We start from the raw sequence: 22,254 nt of genomic DNA, 5'->3' as shown, positions 1-22,254 counted from the left end.
CCCCTCAAACCTCCCAATATCTTTATTAGTGTCATGAACACCCTAAACTCCAGCAATAATAGAATTAGGTTTCTTCTAAACTTCCAAAAAGACATCCCTGTCCATCAACAATTCTATCCCTCCCGACTCTCTGTTGAGTCTCACCCAGGCTCTCCCTGTTGTCTAGTTGGGGGCAAAAGTAATCTCCAGTTGTTCCTGCCCATTCAGACTCCGGGTTCAAATAGTAATTGTAACCCTTTGATGAATAATAGGCGTGTTATAGGCGCATTAGCATCTTTAACACTCGTTAACCATGTACGCGCATTAACCGTGTACGTGCCTACAATATCCCTATAGGCACCTACACATTTAGCAATCACGCTAATTGTAGGCGCATTAAAAATGCTAACGCAGCTTAGTAAACAGGGCCCTATGTGTATTTTGGTTGGTTGTTAATACATTATGTGAATCTACACCAGTTTGGTTACTGTTTTGTTTATATCAACCTCAAATGGGGTCACAAAATCCACATTTGGGATCCTGACTTAGGTGGGATATCCATAGGCGCATCATTATTCTGCATCTCCAGGGGGTCGCACACTTTTATTTGGTCACAATCATGGGATCACAGCCAGAAAAACATTGGGAAGCACTGATCTAAGTGGAACAGTGCTTTGCATCCATTAAATACAACAGAGCAGTTTAAATATAACCTAGACATAAAATCTAAATAAAGAAATAAAAGGTTTGCAAATGAGGAGTAAAGTGATTTTTTTTTTGTAGGAATAAAAATACCGTTCTGTCTAATTTTTGTGACATGCACTCCCTTCATCAGAAGAAACCAAATGAGCAGGTTAATGCGAAGAATGATGTCTAAATACACAAATAAATTACAGGTTGCAATACAATGCAATGCAGATGCAACATAAAAGGATAGGAGAAAACGGGAGCAGAGAGGGTGATGTGCTGGTAGAGCACTGAGCACAGAGACAGACAAAGACAAGCTTAAGTCTGGGAATGGATGAGGGAACCCATGTCCCAGTGAAGTCCTTCTATATTTGTTTTAATGTGTCTGATCATATTGATTTCAAATGTTTTGTGTTTTTGGATATTTCTGAAGTCCCAATATAGTATCCTGATTATGAAGTAACTAATGTAAGGATTTAGCTTGGAAATTCCAATGAGGAGTTAGTTTGCTCTCTTTTTTGTGTTATTGCCAATTAGTGCTTTTAGCATGCACTAACCATTAGCGCACGCTGTGTAGGCACCCACAATATTCCTATGGGCGCCTAAACAGTTAGTGTGCACTTTTGTGCATGCGGTAAAAACACTAGCACACCTTTGTAAACACTACTACTACTATTTATCATTTCTAAAGCACTACTAGACGTATGCAGCGCTGTACACCTGGGCATGAAGGGATAGTCCCTGCTCGACAGAGCTTACAATCTAATTAGGACAGACAAACAGGACAAACAAGAGATAAGGGAATATTAAAGTGAGGATGATGAAATAAGGGTTCTGAACAAGTGAATAAGGGTTAGGAGTTAAAAGCAGCATCAAAAAGGTGGGCTTTTAGCTTAGATTTGAAGACGGCCGGAGATAGATCTTGACGTACCAGCTCAGGAAGTCTATTCCAGGCATATGATGCAGCAAGATAAAAGGAACGGAGTCTGGAGTTAGCGGTGGAGGAGAAGGGGGCAGATAAGAGAGATTTACCCAGTGAACGGAGTTCCTGGGGAGGAATGTAGGGAGAGATGAGAGTGGAGAGGTACTGAGGAGTTGCAGAGTGAATGCACTTATACGTCAATAATAGGAGTTTGAACTGTATGCGGAAACGGATAGGGAGCCAGTGAAGTGACTTGAGGAGAGGGCTAATATGAGCATAACGACACTGGTGGAATATTAGTCGTGCAGCAGAATTTTGAACAGATTGAAGAGGAGAGAGATGGCTAAGTGGGAGACCTGTGAGAAGCAAGTTGCAATAGTCTAAGCGAGAGGTGATAAGAGTGTGGATGAGGGTTCTGGTAGTGTGCTCAGAAAGGAAAGGGCGCATTTTGCTGATATTATAGAGAAAGAAACGACAGGTTTTAGCATTCTGCTGAATATGTGCAGAGAAGGAGAGGGAGGAGTTGAAGATGACCCCAAGGTTACGAGCTGATGAGACAGGAAGGATGAGAGTGTTATCCACAGAAATAGAGAATGGGGGAGGAGGAGAGGTTGGTTTAGGGGGAAAGATAAGAAGCTGAGTCTTGGTCATGTTTAGTTTCAGATGGCGCTGAGACATCCAGGCAGCAGTGTCAGACAGGCAGGCTGATACTTTGGCAGAGCCACAGAGCCCTATTACAAAACTTAATAAAATTTATGAGCTAAATAAGAAATGTGGCTCGCTCTGTGATAGTATCCTGAGTAGTTTCAATGAAGTTAGCTAAATTTATGGATTCAATTGAGGACAATACATCAGGTTCACCCTCCCTCTGATTCACCTATACAACATTTCTAGGTAAATAATAAGAAGAAATGCTAATTTTGTCAGATTCTAGTAATACTAAAACTTCCTTGAGATATTGTCTAAACAGTATTTCAGCTGATAATAAAAATACTGGAAAATACAAAACGTATAAGGTTTTATTTCAAATCTGGTTCGCCATATTCTATAATTGCCTATGGAGACCAGACTATCTTTTATCCCCGAAGTTCCTGCAGCATGTAATGTTATAAGCTGGGAATCAGTTGATGACAAACGAGCCTCTACCTTCAGGATTCTAACTTCAGTATCTTCAATATGTGAAACCCCTTGATGAGAAAAGTCAGCAGGAGTGAGTGTTCTTTTGTGCTCTTCAGCTGGCCTTTGCAAATGACAATATGAAGGCTGGCCAGCATAGCTACAGGGCAGCAAAAATCTTCCAGCAAGAGCTCCCACCATACCGATGTTCCCTTTAAGCTAAGCGGCAGTCCTTCAACCACACTGCTGCCAGTGGAAGGTGGTGCTTCAATATTGTGTTTTCACTAGCTAGGGAAAGGTGGGTCCTCTGGTGTCCTGCAGAATTTGCCTGTCCCTTACTGTTGAAAATGTGTTATTGAGACAACACCCCCCACTGGCAGGAACATAGATAAATGCAAATATTGTAAACAATCATTGTAATTTTCAACCAGAATGTAAATTGTAAGCCACTTTGAACTGAAACCTGTTTTGGATAACAGTGGGATACAAGAATGCATAAATAAATAAATAAATAATCTGACTATGCAATATTTTGGAAGTATGTGTATATCTTTGATAGTGTGTGTTTTGAACCTAGATATTCACATGGACAGAGTCTAGGTAGTGAGTGGGCAGGGAGCACATTTATGCACATAACTGATAGAATACTATAAATTAGGCATGTATCAATCCTCAGTAAATACCCTCTCTGTAAATTAAGTGAGTATTTACAGAATAAAAGCTGAGATTAAAAAAATCACAGCTTTGATATACTGCTTTTCTGTGGTATAATACAGATACTTTTTCTGTCCCTAGTGGGTTTTGGGGTTTGTTTTTTTTTGCGCTTGGGCAATGGAGGGCTAAGTTGATTTGTACAGAGTGACAAGGAGCCACTGTGAGAACTGAACCTCAGGTTCTCAGTCCACTGCACTAACCATTAGGCTACTCCCTCTTTCACTCTTCCTATACCTAATAGTGCTAAGGTGCCCTGCTAGCACTCACATGGGTACCTATGCATATATGTGTTAGTATTCTAAACATTTACTCACAAAACACTTGTGTAAATGTGAGTGCCTAGGTTGTAGAACTGCCTTTTCAGTGCACCATAGTGACTAAAGCACAGAGACTAACTCTGTGACCTGCAGCATGCCACTTACATTTCCTTCTGATCAGATTAGAATCAACAACACACAAGTTATAGGTGATACCTTCTTGATGAACTGAAAATAATCTTTGACAATATTTCAGGAGTTATGCTCTCTTCATCAGGTCAGTCAGTCAGCATTAGCCCACTTCAATATGGAGAGACAAGAATCAACAACCAAGCTGTAATTCTTACCTTTTTATTGAATAAAGGGAGGGAGCGGGAGTTACGAAACTGTGGTAAAATATGGCATTTTATTGCAGCTTAGTTTACTGCGGGAATCACTAATCTGTGGCAGATTGCAGACTCCCATGGTAAATAAATAAATCAACTTGTGGTCAACCTTGCAAGCTACATTATTAAGTATGGCCCGATGCTGCCGGAGGGGCTGGAGCTGCACAAAACTGAACAGTGCTACCTCTTCCCCACTGATGCCCTCCCTGGTGGTCTAGGGCAGAAACAGTCCCCAGTTGCTTTTGTCTCTGCTAGTGTTGGGTTCAGAATGGCACAAGCGATCCCTAGAGGTATTTTTTGTGGTACTACTGCTAGGGGTCAAACTGCCATATATGGGCAAAAGGCTGACCTGATGAAACAGGGTAACCCTTTAAAGCCTGTCAAACATGCATTAAGGTAGTCCCATAAAAAGGTATCACCTGAGACTTGGTTGTTGATTCATATTGTTACACATCCAAGTGGACTAACACAGCAATCACAATTCTAAGCCTTTAAAGAGGGTTATCACAACCAGGTGAGTTATCTTATGTAGCGCTATGTACTCTCATGGTATTAGAAAATACAGTAAATTTAGTTATTTGTTTTTTTAATATGATCACTACACAATCTGCTATGTACAGTACCTTTTCGATCCCACTAAACTATTATTCAGTCACAGTATGCATCATCACCTCTTGCCAGTTGAAATGAACTTGCCCTATTTACTTATGTTTTGAATCTCTTTTCAGGAAAGGCACACTGCTTCTGAACAATTTATTTGCTATTGTGGCGGCACTGCTAATGTCTCTCTCACAGCTTTCTGGATATTTTGAATTACTCATAGTGGGACGTTTCATTATGGGTGTAGATGGAGGTAAGTTTCCTGCTTGGTTTAATTGACATGCTAAGCATCAAAACATCCAGGGGCCCTTTTACTAAGGCGCCTAGGTGCCTAGGTGTGTCCAACGCATGTCAAATTGGCACCACCACCCGGCTACCCTATGCCCTGAGCGGTAGTTCCATTTTTGGCATGCGCCCAAAATATGCGGTAGAAAGTATTTTCTATTTTCTACCACATGTTGCTTACCTGGTGGTAATCGGCAGTTTACGTGCATTGAACTCGTACTGCCTGGTTAGCCCGTGAGACCTTACCACTAAGTCAATAGGTGGTGGTAAGGTCTCAGGCCGAAAATGGTTTTAATTTTGCCGCATGTCCATTTTCCGTTTAAAAAAAAAGGTTTTTTTTTCCAGGCGCGCTGAGAAAATGGACCAGCGCATGTCCAAAATATGCGCCTACACTAGCGCAGGCCACTTTTAGGTGCGCCTTAGTAAAAGGGCCCCAGTGTCTTATAGGATATATAAATTCACAGATTGGAAAATGTGGGGTACAAATGCAGAAACAAATAAATAAATGTTAAGCGCGTATATATCAAGTTAGGCTAGTGTTCTATAAAGGCACCTACTTTCCTTCATAGAAAAGCTCCTACTATGTGCCCTGTGGCCACACATTGGGGCTGAGGGGGATGCCAGGCCCCCTGAGCCATCAGGGCATTCAAGTTTCTCCAAAAGCAAGAGTCTGAGGCCGCAATAGGCCTTCAGAACTGATTAGCAATACAGACTTTTTATATTCATAAGCTTGATTTACTCATCTTTGGTCATCCCACTTGTGTTTCCAATTGCTGTGCATTTCCGTGAGGATTGGACTTTCTATTTTTTTGTTTGGACCTTTAATTTTGTCATACCACCAGGTGAAGGGGCAATTCTTTTTTTTAATTTCTCATGCTGCTACAGCCCAGAGTTCACAAAGTTCCTGACTGTGGCCATGTGTAAAACATTCTTGGCAAAGTTTAGCGAAAGATTTTTCAAAATGACCCAAGAGTTCATTTACGTCTCTTAGCTTGATTTAGTGGAACTGGGTATTAGCCTGTGAATGTTTTTGTGGGTCAGTATATAGGGCCCTAGGACAGGCTGGCATAAACCATGCAGCAATCCACTGAACCTACTTTACTGTCTATTGTCAGACAGTTAGCCTCTTGCACTAAGGCCCCAGTGATCAAATCCCCTGTGCTGTTCTGAACAGTGCTGGAAAAGTGTGGGGGATTAAAGCCCTCATCATCAAAACTAATAGCATGCAAATTTATGTTGAACTATTAGTTTTGATAATTGGGGGACTTCTGTGGGAGGATTGTGCCTGGGCACAAAAACAGGTAACTCAAATATAGATTAATTATAAACCTATCTAAACATTTGTTTACATTCTAAAAGGTACCTGGGGAGATGAGGAAATATAGCTGCTCACCTGTTATCAAATATAGTTGTTTTACAGGGCTTCAGCAAAGAACTCTCTCTCTCTCTCTCTCTCTCTCTCTGTGTTCTCCCGGGCTGAAACTGGGGCAAAAGCCAGAGCAATCCAAATGTAAAGAGCTCCTGGGCCAATCAGAGCCCAGAGCAACAAGTTAAAAAAAAAAAAAAGCTGGTTACAGCACTATAGGCATTTCCTTTATCTGTGTGCTAACTAAAAGAAGGAACTGTCATTCCACTGTAACAGTTTTAAACATAAACATGCACCACCTGCTGGGCAAACTAGAGAAATACACTTCAAGAAATATTCAATACAGTTTACAGGCTTGTGTTGTCACAGCTGTGTGCTTTATACTTTCCTCAGCATGAATGCATTTTTGTGTGACTGGATTTTTCCTCCGTTTTCTTATATCTTCCCTGTCAAAAATTGGAGTTTCTTTCCATTTTCTTTCTATTTTAGTCATGTACACAACTCTGCTCTGCCCAGGCAGCTAGTGCGGTCTAGCAAATCCATTAAAGTATAAGTATAATATTCAGGTATAAGTGCTGACCTTGAAGTTAATTGAGCACTGGCCGATATTCAGACCAGTGCTCATTTAACTCAGTCTTTTTGCTGTCCTAACTTTATGCACATACCTAGATGGTGTTATGATTCTGCTAAGAGAGGAAGGGGAATGACTGGGACTCGCTTCTGATTGGCCTGTTAGGGATTGAGCTGACGTCTGAGGCAGCAGACGTTAGAAGTCAGATCTATTTAAACCTATCTCTCCCTACAGCTTATGCTTTAGCATTGATTCCTGTCAGCTGAGCCTCTTTCCCTCTTTCTGTCTGTGCTTCATAAGTACATAAGAATTGCCATACTGGGAAAAACCAAAGGTCCTTCAAGCCTAGCATCCTGTTTCCAACAGTGGTCAGTCCAGGTCACAAATACCTGGCAAGATCCCAAGAAAGTACAAAACAGTTTATATAATGCGTATCCCAGAAATAGTGGATTTTCCCCAGGTTTACAGAGACTTCATTAAGTTTCTCCAACTCATCAGCTTCGAATACCATTTTCGGCACCGGTATCCCACCCAAATCTTCCTCGGTGAAGACCGAAACAAAGATTTCATTTAATCTCTCTGCTACAGCTTTGTCTTCCCTAATCGCCCCTTTTACTCCTCGGTCATCTAGCGGTCCAACCGATTCTTTTGCCGGCTTCCTGCTTTTAATATACCTAAAAAATATTTTACTATGTGTTTTTGCCTCCAACGCAATCTTTTTTTCGAAGTCCCTCTTAGCCTTCCTTATCAGAGCTTTGCATTTGACTTGGCATTCCTTATGCTGTTTCTTATTATTTTCAGTCGGTTCCTTCTTCCATTTTCTGAAAGATTTTCTTGTAGCTCTAATAGCTTCCTTTACCTCACTTTTCAACCACACCGGCTGTCGTTTGGTCTTCCATTCTCCTTTTTTAGTATGCGGAATATATTTGGCCTGGGCTTCCAGGATGGTGTTTTTGAACAGCATCCACACCTGATGTAAATTTTTGACCCTTGCAGCCGCTCCTCTAAGTTTTTTTTCACCATTCATCTCATTTTATCATAGTCTCCTTTTTTAAAGTTAAACGCTAATGTATTTGATTTCCTGTGTATACTTACTTCAAAGCTAATATCAAATCCAATCATATTCTGATCACTGTTATCAAACGGACCCAGCACACTACCTCCTGCATCAGATCATACACTCCACTAAGGACTAGGTCTAGAATTTTTCCTTCTCTTGTCGGCTTCTGTACCAGCTGCTCCATAAAGCTGCCCTTGATTTCATAAAGGAATTTTACCTCCCTAGCGTGCCCCGATGTTACATTTACCCAGTCAATATCAAGGTAATTGAAATCATCCATTATTATTGTGTTGCCCAGTTTGTTTGCGTCCCTAATTTCCTTTAACATTTCTGCATCCATCTGTTCATCCTGGCCAGGTGGATGGCAGTACACTCCTATCACTATCCTTTTCCCCTTTACACATGGAATTTCAATCCACAGTGATTCCAAGAAGTGTTTTGTTTCCTGCAGAATTTTCAATCTATTTGATTCAAGGCTCTCTTTAATATACAATGCTACCCCTCCTATCACTACGATATAATTTGTACCCCGGTATGACAGTGTCCCACTGGTTATCCTCCTTCCACCAGGTTTCAGAGATGCCTATTATATCTAATAATATTTTTCATTTAGTGCAATATATTCTAACTCTCCCATCTTATTTCTTAGGCTCCTGGCATTTGCATATAGACATTTCAAAGTATGTTTGTTGTTCCTATTTACATCATGCTTAGTACTTGACAGTATTAATTTGCAATCTTTTGACTGATTTTTACTTTTATTTAAGGACACCTGATCTACTACAGTCTCTTTTGCAACCTCACCATTAGGATACCCTATCTTCCCTGTTTTGGTAATATCTTTGGAAGATACCTTATCCTGAACCATGCGCTTTTGAGTGACTGTCAGTCTTCCCCCTGTTTCTAGTTTAAAAGCTTCTCTATCTCCTTTTTAATTGCCGATGCCAGCATCCTGGTCCCAACCTGGTTAAGGTGGAGCCCATCCTTTCGGAATAGGCTCCCCCTTCCCCATAATGTTGCCCAGTTCCTAACAAATCTAAAACTCTCCTCCCTGCACCATTGTCTCATCCTCGTATTGAGACTCCGGAGCTCTGCCTGTCTCTTGGGCCCTGCGCGTGGAACAGGTAGCATTTCAGAAAATGCTACCCTAGAGGATCTGGATTTGAGCTTTCTATCTTAGAGCCTAAATTTGGCTTCCAGAACCTCCCTCCCACATTTTCCTATGTCATTGGTTCCCACATGTACCAAGACAGCTGGCTCCTCCCCAGCATTATCTAAAATCCTATCTAGGTGATGCGTGAGGTCCGCCACCTTCGCACCAGGCAAGCAAGTCATCAGGCGATCCTCACATCCACCAGCCACCCAGCTATCTATATGCCTAATGATTGAATCACCAACTACAACAGCTGTCCTAACCTTTCCCACCCGGGCAGCACTTAGAGACATATCCTAGTAGCACACTGTCCATCCGTTGGAGTTTGCTTACTCTTCTCGTTGCTTGTAGCTTCTCTGTGTGCTGGTTGTGCCCAGCATATGCTTGATTCTCTCCCTAGTCTAGCTGCTCTCCTTGATTACCTTGTTTCCGTGCAGCTGTGGGTGCTCTGTTTGCTCTGTCTCTGTGTGTTGCTGAGTTCTGGTAAGAACAGTTTGTGTTTCCCCTTTGTTAGCTTTAAACCTTTGTCTGCAGTGTAAGCCCTGCTTCTTTCTGACTTGAGTGTTAAAAGCAGCCCTTCCCTTTAGCCTGCTTTAACTCTTTGTCTGCTGTGTTTGTCTCCTGATACTTGTGAGCATTGCTCCTTATCTGATTGATGTATGAAAAGGCAGCGTGCCCTGTTTGCTTGCTTTTCCCTTTGTCTAGTGTCTGTTATTTGACTCTGTGGCACCTTGTGTGAGTGTATTCCCTTGACGCTTGAGTGCTGAGTGGCACAGTCTTGTGTATTCCTATAAGTGGTTTCCCTTTATCCTTGAGTGCTGTGTGGCACAGCCTAGTGTATATTGAGTGCTGTTATGGTACAGCCTAGAGTGTTCCAGTGGAGCTTCACTCTTGTAAAGTCTGTGTCCCATTCTGTCCTCGGCTTTCACTTTTTCCCTGTGGGCTTTGCCTCTGTTACCTGTGTTTCTGTGTAGCCTTTGTGTGTATTCTCTTCCCCTGGTCATAGCCTGTACCTGCCAGCTTTTGTCTGTTGCCCTTCCCTTGTGTCACTAGCTAGTGCTGCGTGCATTGCATGTGCTCCAGTCCCTCTTGGGACTCCTTGTTGTTCTTTTACTTCCCTAGTGTATGACTTGGTTCCAGTTCGGGCGTGAGGGCCGTACGCTTGCACTCTGTATGAGTGGGTTTCCATTCAGCCATTCGGCCTGCCTGAGTGGTCTATCTCCCTTTTCTGGTGGTGCTAGTTGATTGTCCTGAGTGTGCGGGGCTTTGTGACTGTGGTATTGCTTAGCGCCTGTTTGGTCCACCCTAGGCCTTGGCCAAGGTCCTTCCTAAGCCTCGGCCTAGGCACAAGGGCTCATGAACAGTTTAACAGCTGGTTAGTGGACCACTAACCGGCTAAGTTGCCGCTCCACCTTAACTCTGCTCCTGCTTCTAGCCTAGCTGTGTAGGGGATGGCCAATTAGTGGTGATATTCAGCGGCACTAACCAGTTAAGTTAATCGGGGTTTAGGCTTTAGGATTTCAGGGATCCTTTTACTAAAGTGCGCTGAAAATGATCTGCGCTAGTGTAGACGTGTATTTTGGACGTGCGCAGATTCATTTTTCAGCGCACCTGTAAAAAACGCCTTTTTTGGGGGGGGGCCAAAAAATAGACGTGTGGCAAAATGAAAATTGGTGTGCGTTCATTTTGGGTCTGAGACCTTACTTCCACCCACACTTAGTGGTAACTTCGCACGCGTTAGCCAGGCGGCAATCGTCAATGCGTGTACAATGCTGATTACCGCCCTTTTAGCACCGCGTGCCAGAAAATAAAATATATTTTCCGGCGTGTGTAGTGGATGCGCATAAAAAATGAAATTACCGCCCGGGCCATGTGGTAACCAGTGGTAGTTCAAAATTGACATGTGTTGGATGCGTGTAGGTGCCTACGCAGCTTAGAAAAAGGGCCCCTCACTGCCTTGTCTACCTCACCATGGTTTTGGCCATCTTTTGACCTTTTTTGATGGATGGAATATATCTGAGCATACCAGTGTCTATAGTAATTCTAAAACATACTAGTACAAATAGGACTGGCTAGTCAGGAGCTGCTGGCTGTATTCCTTGGGCTGCTGAGAGAGCAGATGCTGAGATGAGGTGCTGCTGAGGCTGAATGAAGAGCTGCTCAGGTGCTTGGAAGGTGTCAGGGAGTAAGAGAAGGAGTAAAGCTGTGCTCCCCACAAACCCAAAAGTATTCAGGGCCATGGGGTGTGGCTGCACTTTGGGTCCATGTAGTTGTGAGAGTGGCAGACTGGGAAGACCAGATGCTAAGGAGAGCTGCACCAGGGCTCCTGCCCACATGCTGTGGACCCAGAAGCAAGTTGCGTATATGTGAGTGTGAAGGACCCAGGCTGTGAAGAGGAGGGAGGAAAGCTATGCCTGCCATGGGGGCAAGGCCCTGCTGGGCCCAGATGCGCTCATATGCATGCTTGAATATATTGATATGAATGCATGTATGCTTGAAAGTGCTGGCTCAGCTTTGTTTGGGGCCATTGTGGCCCAAATTAAGAGCAGATGGGGTAAGTTAGGTGAGGGGGAGCCTGGGGAGGCTCAGCAAAGAAGTTTATATGACAACTGATAGCTCTGTGGTCCTGAGAGGATGCAGAGGAGAGTATGGACGGGAGAGCAGCGGCCTGTAGTTGCAGAGCTGTACAGCGGTCAGTATGCCTGGACTGGAAAGTCAGCGATGAAGAGAGAGGAGAAACCATATGGTGGAGGTCCTGGCAAGGTATGGAGTGTATGGGGAGAAGAAATTATTTTAGATTGGACAGTTTTGTGTGTGGTGCAATGAACTGGCTCAGGAGCACATATGTGGCAGCTAGTGATAGACGTGTTGCAGTGAGCTGGCTCCTGATAGCTGCAGGGGAAGTTTACAACATCCTAAAGGTGAAAGTCAGTTGGGGTTGGTATATGAGAGAGAGAGGATGAGTGAGTGTAAATGGAATGATTTGATTAAATTTATGGGAGAAGTGCTGATGTTTGAGAGGCAGTGAGTCAATGCAGAGATGTATTTAATGGAGAGTGGACTCAGAATTAAGTTGCTCTCTAGGTATTTATGTGAAGTGGTTGGAAGAAGGTTTAAAGAAAACACTTCATTTATTTCCTGGAAAAATATGGAGAACATGAGAGAGTTTGATGCAGATCCATGTTTCAGAGAGCAGTCATGATAATTTAATAACAACTGTTCTGACATTAGATTGAGAGAAAGAATGTATCTGAAGTAAAGATTCCCCCCACCTTCACCACCACCAGACACACACACACACACTTTATAGGTGACTGATTTGTAAAACTGAATGTCTTCACTGTGATATTGTTCTAAGAATAGCCTGTGTATGTGTAAGCATGTAAGGGAGGAAGCATCGGATTGGTTCCTCGCAGCACTAAATAAAGCCAGTTTTTAAAGAAAACAGGGTGGCTAGCTATGTATATTTATTGAGGAGTTGATGGATTAGTATAGAAAACAGATCGCAAATGAAAACTAATTGTCAAGATTGTTAGGGTTAGATTCTCTCGGGAATATGAGTCTTGATGTGAAGAGTGACTGAGAGATTTAAAGTGAGAATTTAAAAGCTAGGTTGGAAGTCCAATCCTGTCCTGCATGGTTGACAGTGAACTTGAGAGACAGTCTGACCATTACCAATGTTCAGAATTTCCACAGCACTTGTGCTGTGAATTCCTTTGATCTTTAAATAATAACCTTCAATGTCAGTAGCAGAACTGAAGCAGAACAGGGAGAAAACAGAGATAACGTGAACCTGCTAAAATAAATGTGGGTGGGTTCGTATGATGTCTCGGCATTTACCACAAGCTGATTTCTACTGTGAGCTAAAAAAATGCTACCGCGGCTTAGTAAAAGACCACCTTATTTACCCATTTATTTTACTAGGTAGCTAGTGTGCAAATAGAAATAATACCATACCATATCATACAAGAAAAGGACACACTAAAATGAGAAGTACACACACTAGGGAGTCAGAATTGCCTTGTTTATTTGGTAGAGGCAGGCAGTAGGTGTCAAGAGGAAGAGAGGAAGACAGAAGGAGGACAATAGACTATTTACCTGCTTTACTGGAGTGACAACATCATGAAGACTCCACTGGCACCCACCGATACAAGGGAGTCCTGGAAAGAATTTTACAGCTAAGTGACATTAGAAAAATAAAGTGTGCACATTAAAACACAGATTAAAAAAAAAACACAAAAGCGTGAAAATAAATTAGATGGAAAAATGCTTACCTAATTTAGGATTCTGGGTCATAAAGTAGAGGAAAAAAGTGTCAGTGGAACTTGCTTAATTGAGACAACTTGCTGAAAGTAATTTAAATATTGAGGGGTGACAGATACTTATCTCAATCTGCTTTGGTGACATTGGATATCCTGTGCCTTATTTGAGGTCTTTGGTGTTGTGTCGAAGTAAATGCAATTTTTTTGCTTCTTCAGCAGAACTTTAAAAAGTAAAGTTCTGTTGAAGCAAAAAAAAAAAAATTGCATTGCTAAGTAAAACATCTCATTCATTTATATACATTAACAACATCTTTATTAACATTATTAAAATATTTACAAAATCTGTGTTGTTTAGTAACAAAGTAAGGGCTTCTTTTAGTAAACTGTACTAGCGTTTCCCAGCGTGATAAATACACCAGACAGCCCATTGGCTATATTGCATCTGCCACATGGGAATTGCTAGCATGGTTTAGTAAAAAGAAACCCTAAATTAGTTACTAAACTTAAGTAAAAGTTTTGTCACTTTTACTTGTAAAGAAGTACAGGATAACATTTGTTACTTTCACTGAAGTAATAATTTCACCAATTTTTACTACTTTTACTCAGTTACATCTGATGCTTGCGGTTAAAAGTAAGAAGTAAAAGCAGAAGGAAGATGTAAATGATGATTCCTTGGTAAACCAAATGAAATAATAAAACCTGGAACAGGATATTACTATTGCAAACCTTGTCATGTAAAGTGTGGATCATCTCATCTTAAGTTTTGCTGTTCAGTGAATATATCCTATGAGAACAGTGGAGTTGCCTATGTTTGTTGAATTGGTCTCCAGCCAAACTGAACAATGATGAGTTGAGTCTCTTTGAAATGGAGATGAAACTGAAGCCGGTTGCAATTCTTGGTGAACAGACATGTCTTTACCACAATAGACTGCTGGTCATCTCATGGAAAATTTTATATTGGGGTGACTGTTCACTGGATTGATAGAGTCTTTAGAAAGGAAGTCTGCTTTTCTGGCCTTAGGACTGAAAAGTTCCCACACATTTACCCCCACATTCTATAAATGATGCTTTAAATTGCACACGCAAATTTGGGTGCAATTTAATTGAATAATGGGCCAATTAGTGCTGATAATTGGGCCCTGACAATCAGTTATCAGTGCTAATTGGTATTAATTTAAATTTACACATGTAAAACTTACTTGTGGCTCCAAAAAGGGGCTTCTCCATGGGAGGGTCAAGGGCAGATCAGGGATGTTCTCACAATTTATGTGCGCTGTTATAGAATAAGGGGAATTCACGCCTAATTTAGGGCGAAGATTTACACCAGGGTTCAGTTGGTGTAAATGCTTGTGCCTAAAGATAGTTGCAGATTCCAGCACTAAATGCTATTCTATAAACAGTGCCTAGTGAGTGCCATTTGCGCTATTTTTTTTTCAGCGACGATCTTTTGGCGCCATTTTATGTTGGTTCTTGAACATATTCAACCAGTTTGCCATCAGATTAAAAATTGTTAGAACAACAACAATGATTCCAACTTTTTGAAAACCTTCCTTGTAATTCAACAGCATTATGATAATGAAGATGAAGATACAAATGTTGAGTTATACAGCACTACTTCTAATGCAAATGATAATAATAATAATAAAGTATTCTTTGCTATGTAGAAGTCAAGTGTTTCAGATAGAGATTCCCTTGATCAACACTTACAGACCCTGGTTAAAGACAAGGTTAACATTTCATATTCAACACACATGTATACAGTAAATTATATCAGTAAATCAATATAAACATATCATACACTTGAAAAATCAATAATAATATAACAAAAAGCATCTCACATAGCATGTTGTCATAATCTTGAAATTCAAACAGCTATAGTAAAACAGTAAGCATAATAAAAACTGGCCTTATGAGAATCCTGCTTAGGTAGTGAACATTGATGAAGACACCAATAGTCAGTGTCAATTCATAGCAACAAATAAATTTAAACACATGTACAGTAAGAACCTAAACAAATTTAAAATCATAATCACTACATGTATAGCACTATTAAGATAGAAATTAAAGTATAATGGAGAACACCCAATCAGTACTTTAAATCTGTATGTACGCAAGCAAGTGGCCCTAGGTTACTAGAAGAAAGTAAACAAGATTTAAAAAATAATAACAAAGAACACAGGATGAAAAATAGCCACTGGCGCCAGCTGGACCACAGCAAGAAGAACAGAGTGATAAGAACCTAGTAAGGGGAATGGGACTTGATATATTACCTTTCTATAGTTTTTGCAGCTACATTCAAAACTGTTTATATGGTATATATAGGTACTGATTTGTATCTGGGGCAAAGGAGGATTAAATTACTTGCCCAGAATCACAAGGAACTGTAGTGGGAATTGAACCCAGTCCCCCAGGATCAAAATCCACTGCACTGACCACTAGCCTACTCCTCCACCCCACTAAAGAGGAAAAGCCATAACTTAAGCAAACACCTATGTAAAAATTGCTCACTATGGGTAGTGAATTGTAAAATTAATGTTATTAATGAATAGTGGCTAATAAGCTTATCCCCCAACAGCAATAAAAATCAGCCAATGTTAGTAAAAAAAAAAGATAAGAGCCGAACCGACATCAAGTAAAGATTGTAAAGCATACACATTCATACATGCCGACAGCTGTATTCAACGCTGTAGGTGCTGACTTATAATGCCAGTAAATTCAATATCTGCCCATGCGGAACTGGGACTAAAGAAGCAAAAAAAAAAAATGCCAGTCTGGAAAATACTAAATTCTAAAAAATTAAATCAGACTTAATAAAATAATATAACAAGCCAGAACTCTGTATTCAGAACTGCAACGGTAAAAAGACACAGTGCCGGTACCAAATTGGCACAATGTAAGGTCATACATTATCATTTAAAAAAAACTAGAAAATAAAGAAATCCAAAATGTAAATATCAGCTATTCTTAGCTGAAATAAAATACAAGCATTAAGGAGGTAAAGAAACCGAATAACAAACCTTTTGGCATAACACACAATAGTGCACAGTGTTTCCTGAGCAAATCAGTGAGGGAAAAGAATAGCACACGTGCCATACAATGTTCCTCACATAGGTAGTGGCAGATGGCAACAAGCAGATTTGGGGGGGGGGGGGGGGGCTGAGGGAATTGGTATTCATTATACAGGCACAGCTGCCGTGTGAGCTGAGGCAGCCATGGGGACAGAGGGTGGCATGGTTGCCTTTTTATGGAGCATGTGCACTGTTGCTGGGAGGTGGGGATGGGCAGTGGAGTAAAGCTGATGTGCCCTTGGGTGTCTCAATATACTTTAGTGAGCTGCTGCCAATGTTCTCATCATTATGTAGGTGTCAGCCAGGATGGGGGGGGGGGAGAAGGGGTCCAGATATATGTAGCCCCTCATTTTAGCTTTGCATGGTTAATGGAAGGGGAGCATAATTACTTGTCATTGCATATTCTGTGCATTTTTCTTTCTTATGAAAAAGCAATAACATGTTACAACAACAAAGGGACCTCAGTGCATATGACCTTGCCTATGTGTGATGATTGCACGTAAGTGGTGCTGTGATCCTGGGGGACAATGCTGCACACCCTCCTTCCCAGGGAGACTCTGATTGTTCTCCATCCTCTCATGGAGGCATTGTGTGGGGGCATGTGGGTGGTGGTGCTTGAAGATGTATCTCCTGTGCCTGAAACTAAGAGGTAACTGAACACAACCAATTCCCACGGGGTAGTAGCAAACCAAAAAGCGGGAAAAGGAAGAAGGCTTGACAGGTAATGGGATACACAATCCAACTTTATTGCTGCAATATATGACTCGACACGGCACCACATTTTGGCACTTAACTGCCTGCTTCAGGAGTCTGACGATGTTAAGTTCTAAGAAAAATGCAGCCAAGTCAACCAATATTTGAGGGTCTTTAAAAAGACTGTGCATCAATAGGTACTACACTTTCCAAACATAAAATAGTAAGTTGAGAAATACTGGCAGGACATGCAGTACCTATTGACTCACAGTTGTTTTAAAGACCCTCAAACACTGGTAGACTTGGCTGCATTTTTCTTAGAACTTAACATCGTCAGACTCCTGAATAAGGCACTTAAGTGCCAAAACATGGAGCCTTGTGGAGTCTTATGTATTGCAGCAATAAAGTTGGATTGTGTATGCCATTACCTGTCAAGCCTTCTTCCTTCTCCTTTGCCTGAGACACAGGAGCTCTGTCTCAGGAACACTTTAATTTGGTTCCCTTCGCAGAGACATGTGTATGGCCACTGAGAAACATTTTCCATGTGCAGAGGTATATATGCATGTTCTGTACATTGAGGGAATGGAATGTCCTGCCATTGCCATGGGCATTTTTGGGACACAGGGATCACTATTGCCATTGCATATTTTGCATAGGGTATTTTTGATTGGTGGAAACACTAGCACACATATTTTATTTATTTATTTATTTTGTACCCCGCACTTTCCCACTCATGGCAGGCTCAATGCGGCTTACATGGGGCAATGGAGGGTTAAGTGACTTGCCCAGAGTCACAAGGAGCTGCCTGTGCCTGAAGGGGGAATCAAACTCAGTTCCCCAGGACCAAAGTCCACCACCCTAACCACTAGGCCACCCTAACCACTAGGCCACTCCTTCCCACAGCTTACAAGGCCCTTAATTTTTTTCTTCCATTATGCACTTTGATTTTTAAATGTTTTCAGATAATGTTTATTTCACCATTTGGACATCATATCAAAAAATGCCCCTCTTTATCTCTGCTTAGAGCTCTTGTCTTTTTCTGGCATCAGATGCACAAACGTTTATGCATGTCATTCTGTTTCTTTTATTTGGCAGGTAGTTTTCTGTGTTAGAAAGTGTTGGAAAGATTGGGTGGGAGGCATTATTGGAAAGAAGAATCTTAGTATTCTGTAACCTTTTAATGGCATTTTTATGAGGTCTTTTACTTTATTTTTGTATTTTAAAATAGTTTTATTTTAATAACTTAACCTTGAAGGCATTACAGTGTTGACATGCCACACTGCACTAACTGATAAAATTTTGCAGTTTTACAGTTTTAATGGAACTCAACAGGAAAGGTTTGATTTATGTAATTTTGCTATTGCACTGTGAAAGAATATGAAAATAAAATTGCTTTCATTTTAATTTAATTTCGTTCACAGTTTTTAATACATTAAATTGAATTAAACATCTGTGCAAATGAATTTAAATTGCATTTCCGTGTCTGCTCTAAGAGTAAAAAAGAAACATACTTTATGCTTTTGCTTGAATCTCCTCTTATAATTGCATTGCAAAGAAATGTGCCACTGCTAGAAATAAATGTCAGCAAATCCCATTACACAATCTTGAGGGTATACATCTGAAAGAAAAGAGTTTATATATATTCACTACACCTGTGCATTGATTTTAGGAAGTATACATTGGGGCAATTTTCAAACTCTCTGCCTCACTGCCATGTCCAATGGTGTTTTATATCCACAGACCTTCTATCTAATTTTCCAAAAAAATACATTGATAGTGTGAATCATCAGAAGCTTCATGATGGTTGGCTAGTTTTCATATTAGAGGCACTGTTTATTATTATTATTTTCAATATAATTACACCACAAGAAAACGACATATAGTCTATATAGGCCCATAAAGGCATAGAAAACAAGTGAAGAGCAGTTCTATAAATTGGCACCTAAATATAGACACTAAGGACTAAATTCAATAAATGGCACCTAAAAAAAAATCATAAAACATAAGTGTTCTCATACTGAGATAGATCAAAGGTCCATGAAGCCCAGTATCCTGTTTCCAACAATGGCCAATCCAGGTCACAAGTACCTGGCAAGATCTAAAAAAGAGTAAAATAGATTTTATTCTGCTAATCCTAGAAATAAGCAATGAATTTTGCCAAGTTCATCTTAATAATGGCTTATAGACTTTTAGGAAATTATCCTCACCTTTTTAAACCCTGCTAAACTAACTGCTTTTATCACATTCTCTGGCAACAAATTCTAGAGTTTAATTATACATTGAAGAATTATTTTCTCTGGTTTGTTTTAAATTTACTACTTAGGAGCTTCATTGTGTGCCCCCTAGTCCTAGTATTTTTGGAAAGAGTAAACAAGTGATTCACGTCTCCCCGTTCTACTCCACTCAGTATTTTATAGACCTCTATCATGTCTCCCCTTAGTCATCTGTTCTCTAAGCTGAAGATCCCTAGCCACTTTAGCCTTTCCTCATAGGGACGTCATCCCATCCCCTTTATCATTTTTGTCACCCTTCTCTCTACCTTTTCTAATTCCGCTATATATTTTTTGAGGCATGGTGACCAGAATTTCACACAGTATTCAAGGTGCAGTCACACCATGGAGTGATAAAAAGGCATTATAGCATTCAAATTTTTGTTTTCCATTCCTTTCCTAATAATACCTAACATTCTATTTGCTTTCTTAGACACTGCTGCACACTGAGCAGAGGGTTTCAACATATTATCAACAATGACACCTAGATCCTCTTCCTGTGTGGTAACTCCTAATGTGGAACCTTGCATCATGTAGCTATAGTTTAGGTTTCTCTTTCCGACATGCATCACTTTGCACTTGCTCACATTAAACATCATCTGCCATTTAGACGCCAAGTCTCCCAGTCTCTTAAGGTCCTCTTGCAATTTTTTACAATCCTCTTGCGATTTAACAACTTTGAATAACTGTAGTGTCATCAGCAAATTTAATTACTTCACTAGTTATTCCCATCTCTAGATCATTAAAAATATGTTAAGAAGCAGTGGTCTTGCTTCTAATATACCTAAAAAAGTTTTTAATATGTGTTTTTGCCTCCAACGCAATCTTGTTTTCAAAGTCTCTCTTTGCCTTCCTTATCAGACTTCCTTGTCAGTTCTTTGCATTTGATTTGCCATCCCGAAAAAATAGTGCTTAGACCTATTTTATAAACGGCACGCAAGGTTAGGCATCATTTATAACAACGAAACCATGGTGTAAATCCCCGTGCCTAAATTAGGCACAGATCCCCTTTATTCTATTAACAGTGTTCATAAATTGTGAGAATGCCCCTGATGCTCCCATGACACTTCCTTTCTGGATCCGCATGTAAAATTTACATGCGGATCCAGCCACATAATTTACATGCATAAATTTTAATTAGTGCCAATTGGCAACGATAATTGTTAGCATTCAATTATCTGCGTTTATTGGCACATTATTCAATTAAATTGCATGCAATTTTTAGCAACTTTTATAGAATTTATGGGCAATTATACATTATAGAATACTAATATATTATGTGTATGATTGCCACCACTAATTGGTGTTTACATGTCTAAGTGCTAGGTGCTATTCTTTAACATAGTCACCAAATTGCTCAGCAATAAGTGCTGGACGGAGTATGGTCAAGTCATGGGCATGTCTCTTTGATATGTTTATACCTTATAGAACTCTATAGGTTATGCACACTTCAGTTGTGACTGTTATTGACTTAGCTTAACAGTTGGCACCTAACTTTAGGTGTACCAGTGCCAGCTTACACTAGTATTCTTTAATGGCATCTTGGTGAATTTTTTTGGAGGGCTCTCAGAGTATTAACTCACCCTATAACACGAGAATTTGCCCAATATCTGTGCTTCTTGTTGGGTGGTTGAGCATCTCAATCATAGAGCCTCTCCGTGGTTTTATTATTCTTTTTTTATTTGAATGCGTGTTCCCTTCGCAAAAACCACAATAGTGCTCAAACACTTCAAAGAATATATTAAACGTAACAATCCAAAAGGTATCTCTCGTGCCACTATCCCTCTTATAAGGTTATATTGACTAATTCATAGTTCATATGTTCAAGAGGCACTGGAACAAATATTTAAATTCACTTATCTTATCGTGAGCTACTTCCCACTGATTATATTCCACAACAAGCACCACACCGAGGTGAAAATCTTCACGCCCCGGTTGGGCTATATTGCTGTCTTCAAAACCATCAAGCTGGAGATTTTTTTTGACCCCTCCCCCACCCATTGGCAATAGCTAAGAAAGTTGCTAGTAGAAAGTGTGTGTTTCAAGTTAAATTACTTTTTAAATGGAATTCACTCCCAGGAGATATTTATGTGGAGTTAAATTACTTGGCTTTCTGGAAGAAGTTGAAGGCTCATTTATTTTTGCCAGCTTAAGGAATTGATGATTTTGTTTTGTTTTAATTTTACATTTTATATTGCAATAGTTTCTTGAATATGTTCTATTGTGTTATCTAAATGCAAAAGGCTGGGGTTATTTTAATGCCTGGGCTGCATCTTAAAGGGGCCACTGCTCTCTGAAGCTTGCTCATCCCCCCTGATAACAATACTGCAGCCCAAGGCTATGCCCTCCATGATCATAGCTCCCCTCCCTTTGCCTACCATCAGCATCCCTAGTGTCTAGTGGGGTTGTGAAGAAAAAATCTCTAGTCACTCCTGACCTCTCTGGCACTGGGTTCAAAATAGCACCAGTGACCCCCTAGTGGTAGTACTACAAGATTATTGCTAGTGGTAGCCAACACCATTTTGAACTTGGCACCAGCGAGGGTAGGAGCTACTAGTGATTGCTCTTGCCTGACTCCACTGAATATCAGAGATGTCGATGGTAGGCCCTGGAGGGCTTGCAGGGTGTTGGGGGACCCCTTAGTGATTAGAGGGGGGCTTTCCATGTGGATGTAATTTGGGAGGGATCTTACCATGTGGAGAAGGGTTGTGATCCAGGAGGGATCTTGCTTGGTGGAGGGGCTTGTGACAAGTGACAGTCAGTCTTGGGTTACTGTATTGTCATTGGGGGGCAGGGGTTGGATTTGGCAAGGATTGGCCCTGTTAATAAGCAGCCCAGGAGCATTGGGCCATGGCTTTGAGACCT

The 22,254-nt window shown here is 40.7% G+C and overlaps 1 protein-coding gene across 1 annotated transcript in view; it reads left to right on the top strand.

Annotated features, from left to right (window-relative positions):
- SLC2A9 (solute carrier family 2 member 9) overlaps positions 1–22,254 on the top strand; it is a 200,305-nt gene that overhangs the window by 64,280 nt on the left and 113,771 nt on the right. Inside the window, exon 5 of the mRNA XM_030191186.1 lies at positions 4,790–4,914. Within this exon, the coding sequence (XP_030047046.1) occupies positions 4,790–4,914 (125 nt within the window). The remainder of the gene's footprint in view (positions 1–4,789; positions 4,915–22,254) is intronic.

The sequence above is a fragment of the Microcaecilia unicolor genome, chromosome 2, assembly GCF_901765095.1.
Source record: "Microcaecilia unicolor chromosome 2, aMicUni1.1, whole genome shotgun sequence".
NCBI classification, from domain to species: Eukaryota; Metazoa; Chordata; class Amphibia; order Gymnophiona; family Siphonopidae; genus Microcaecilia; species Microcaecilia unicolor.
This window is presented reverse-complemented; position numbering and strand designations above follow the sequence as displayed.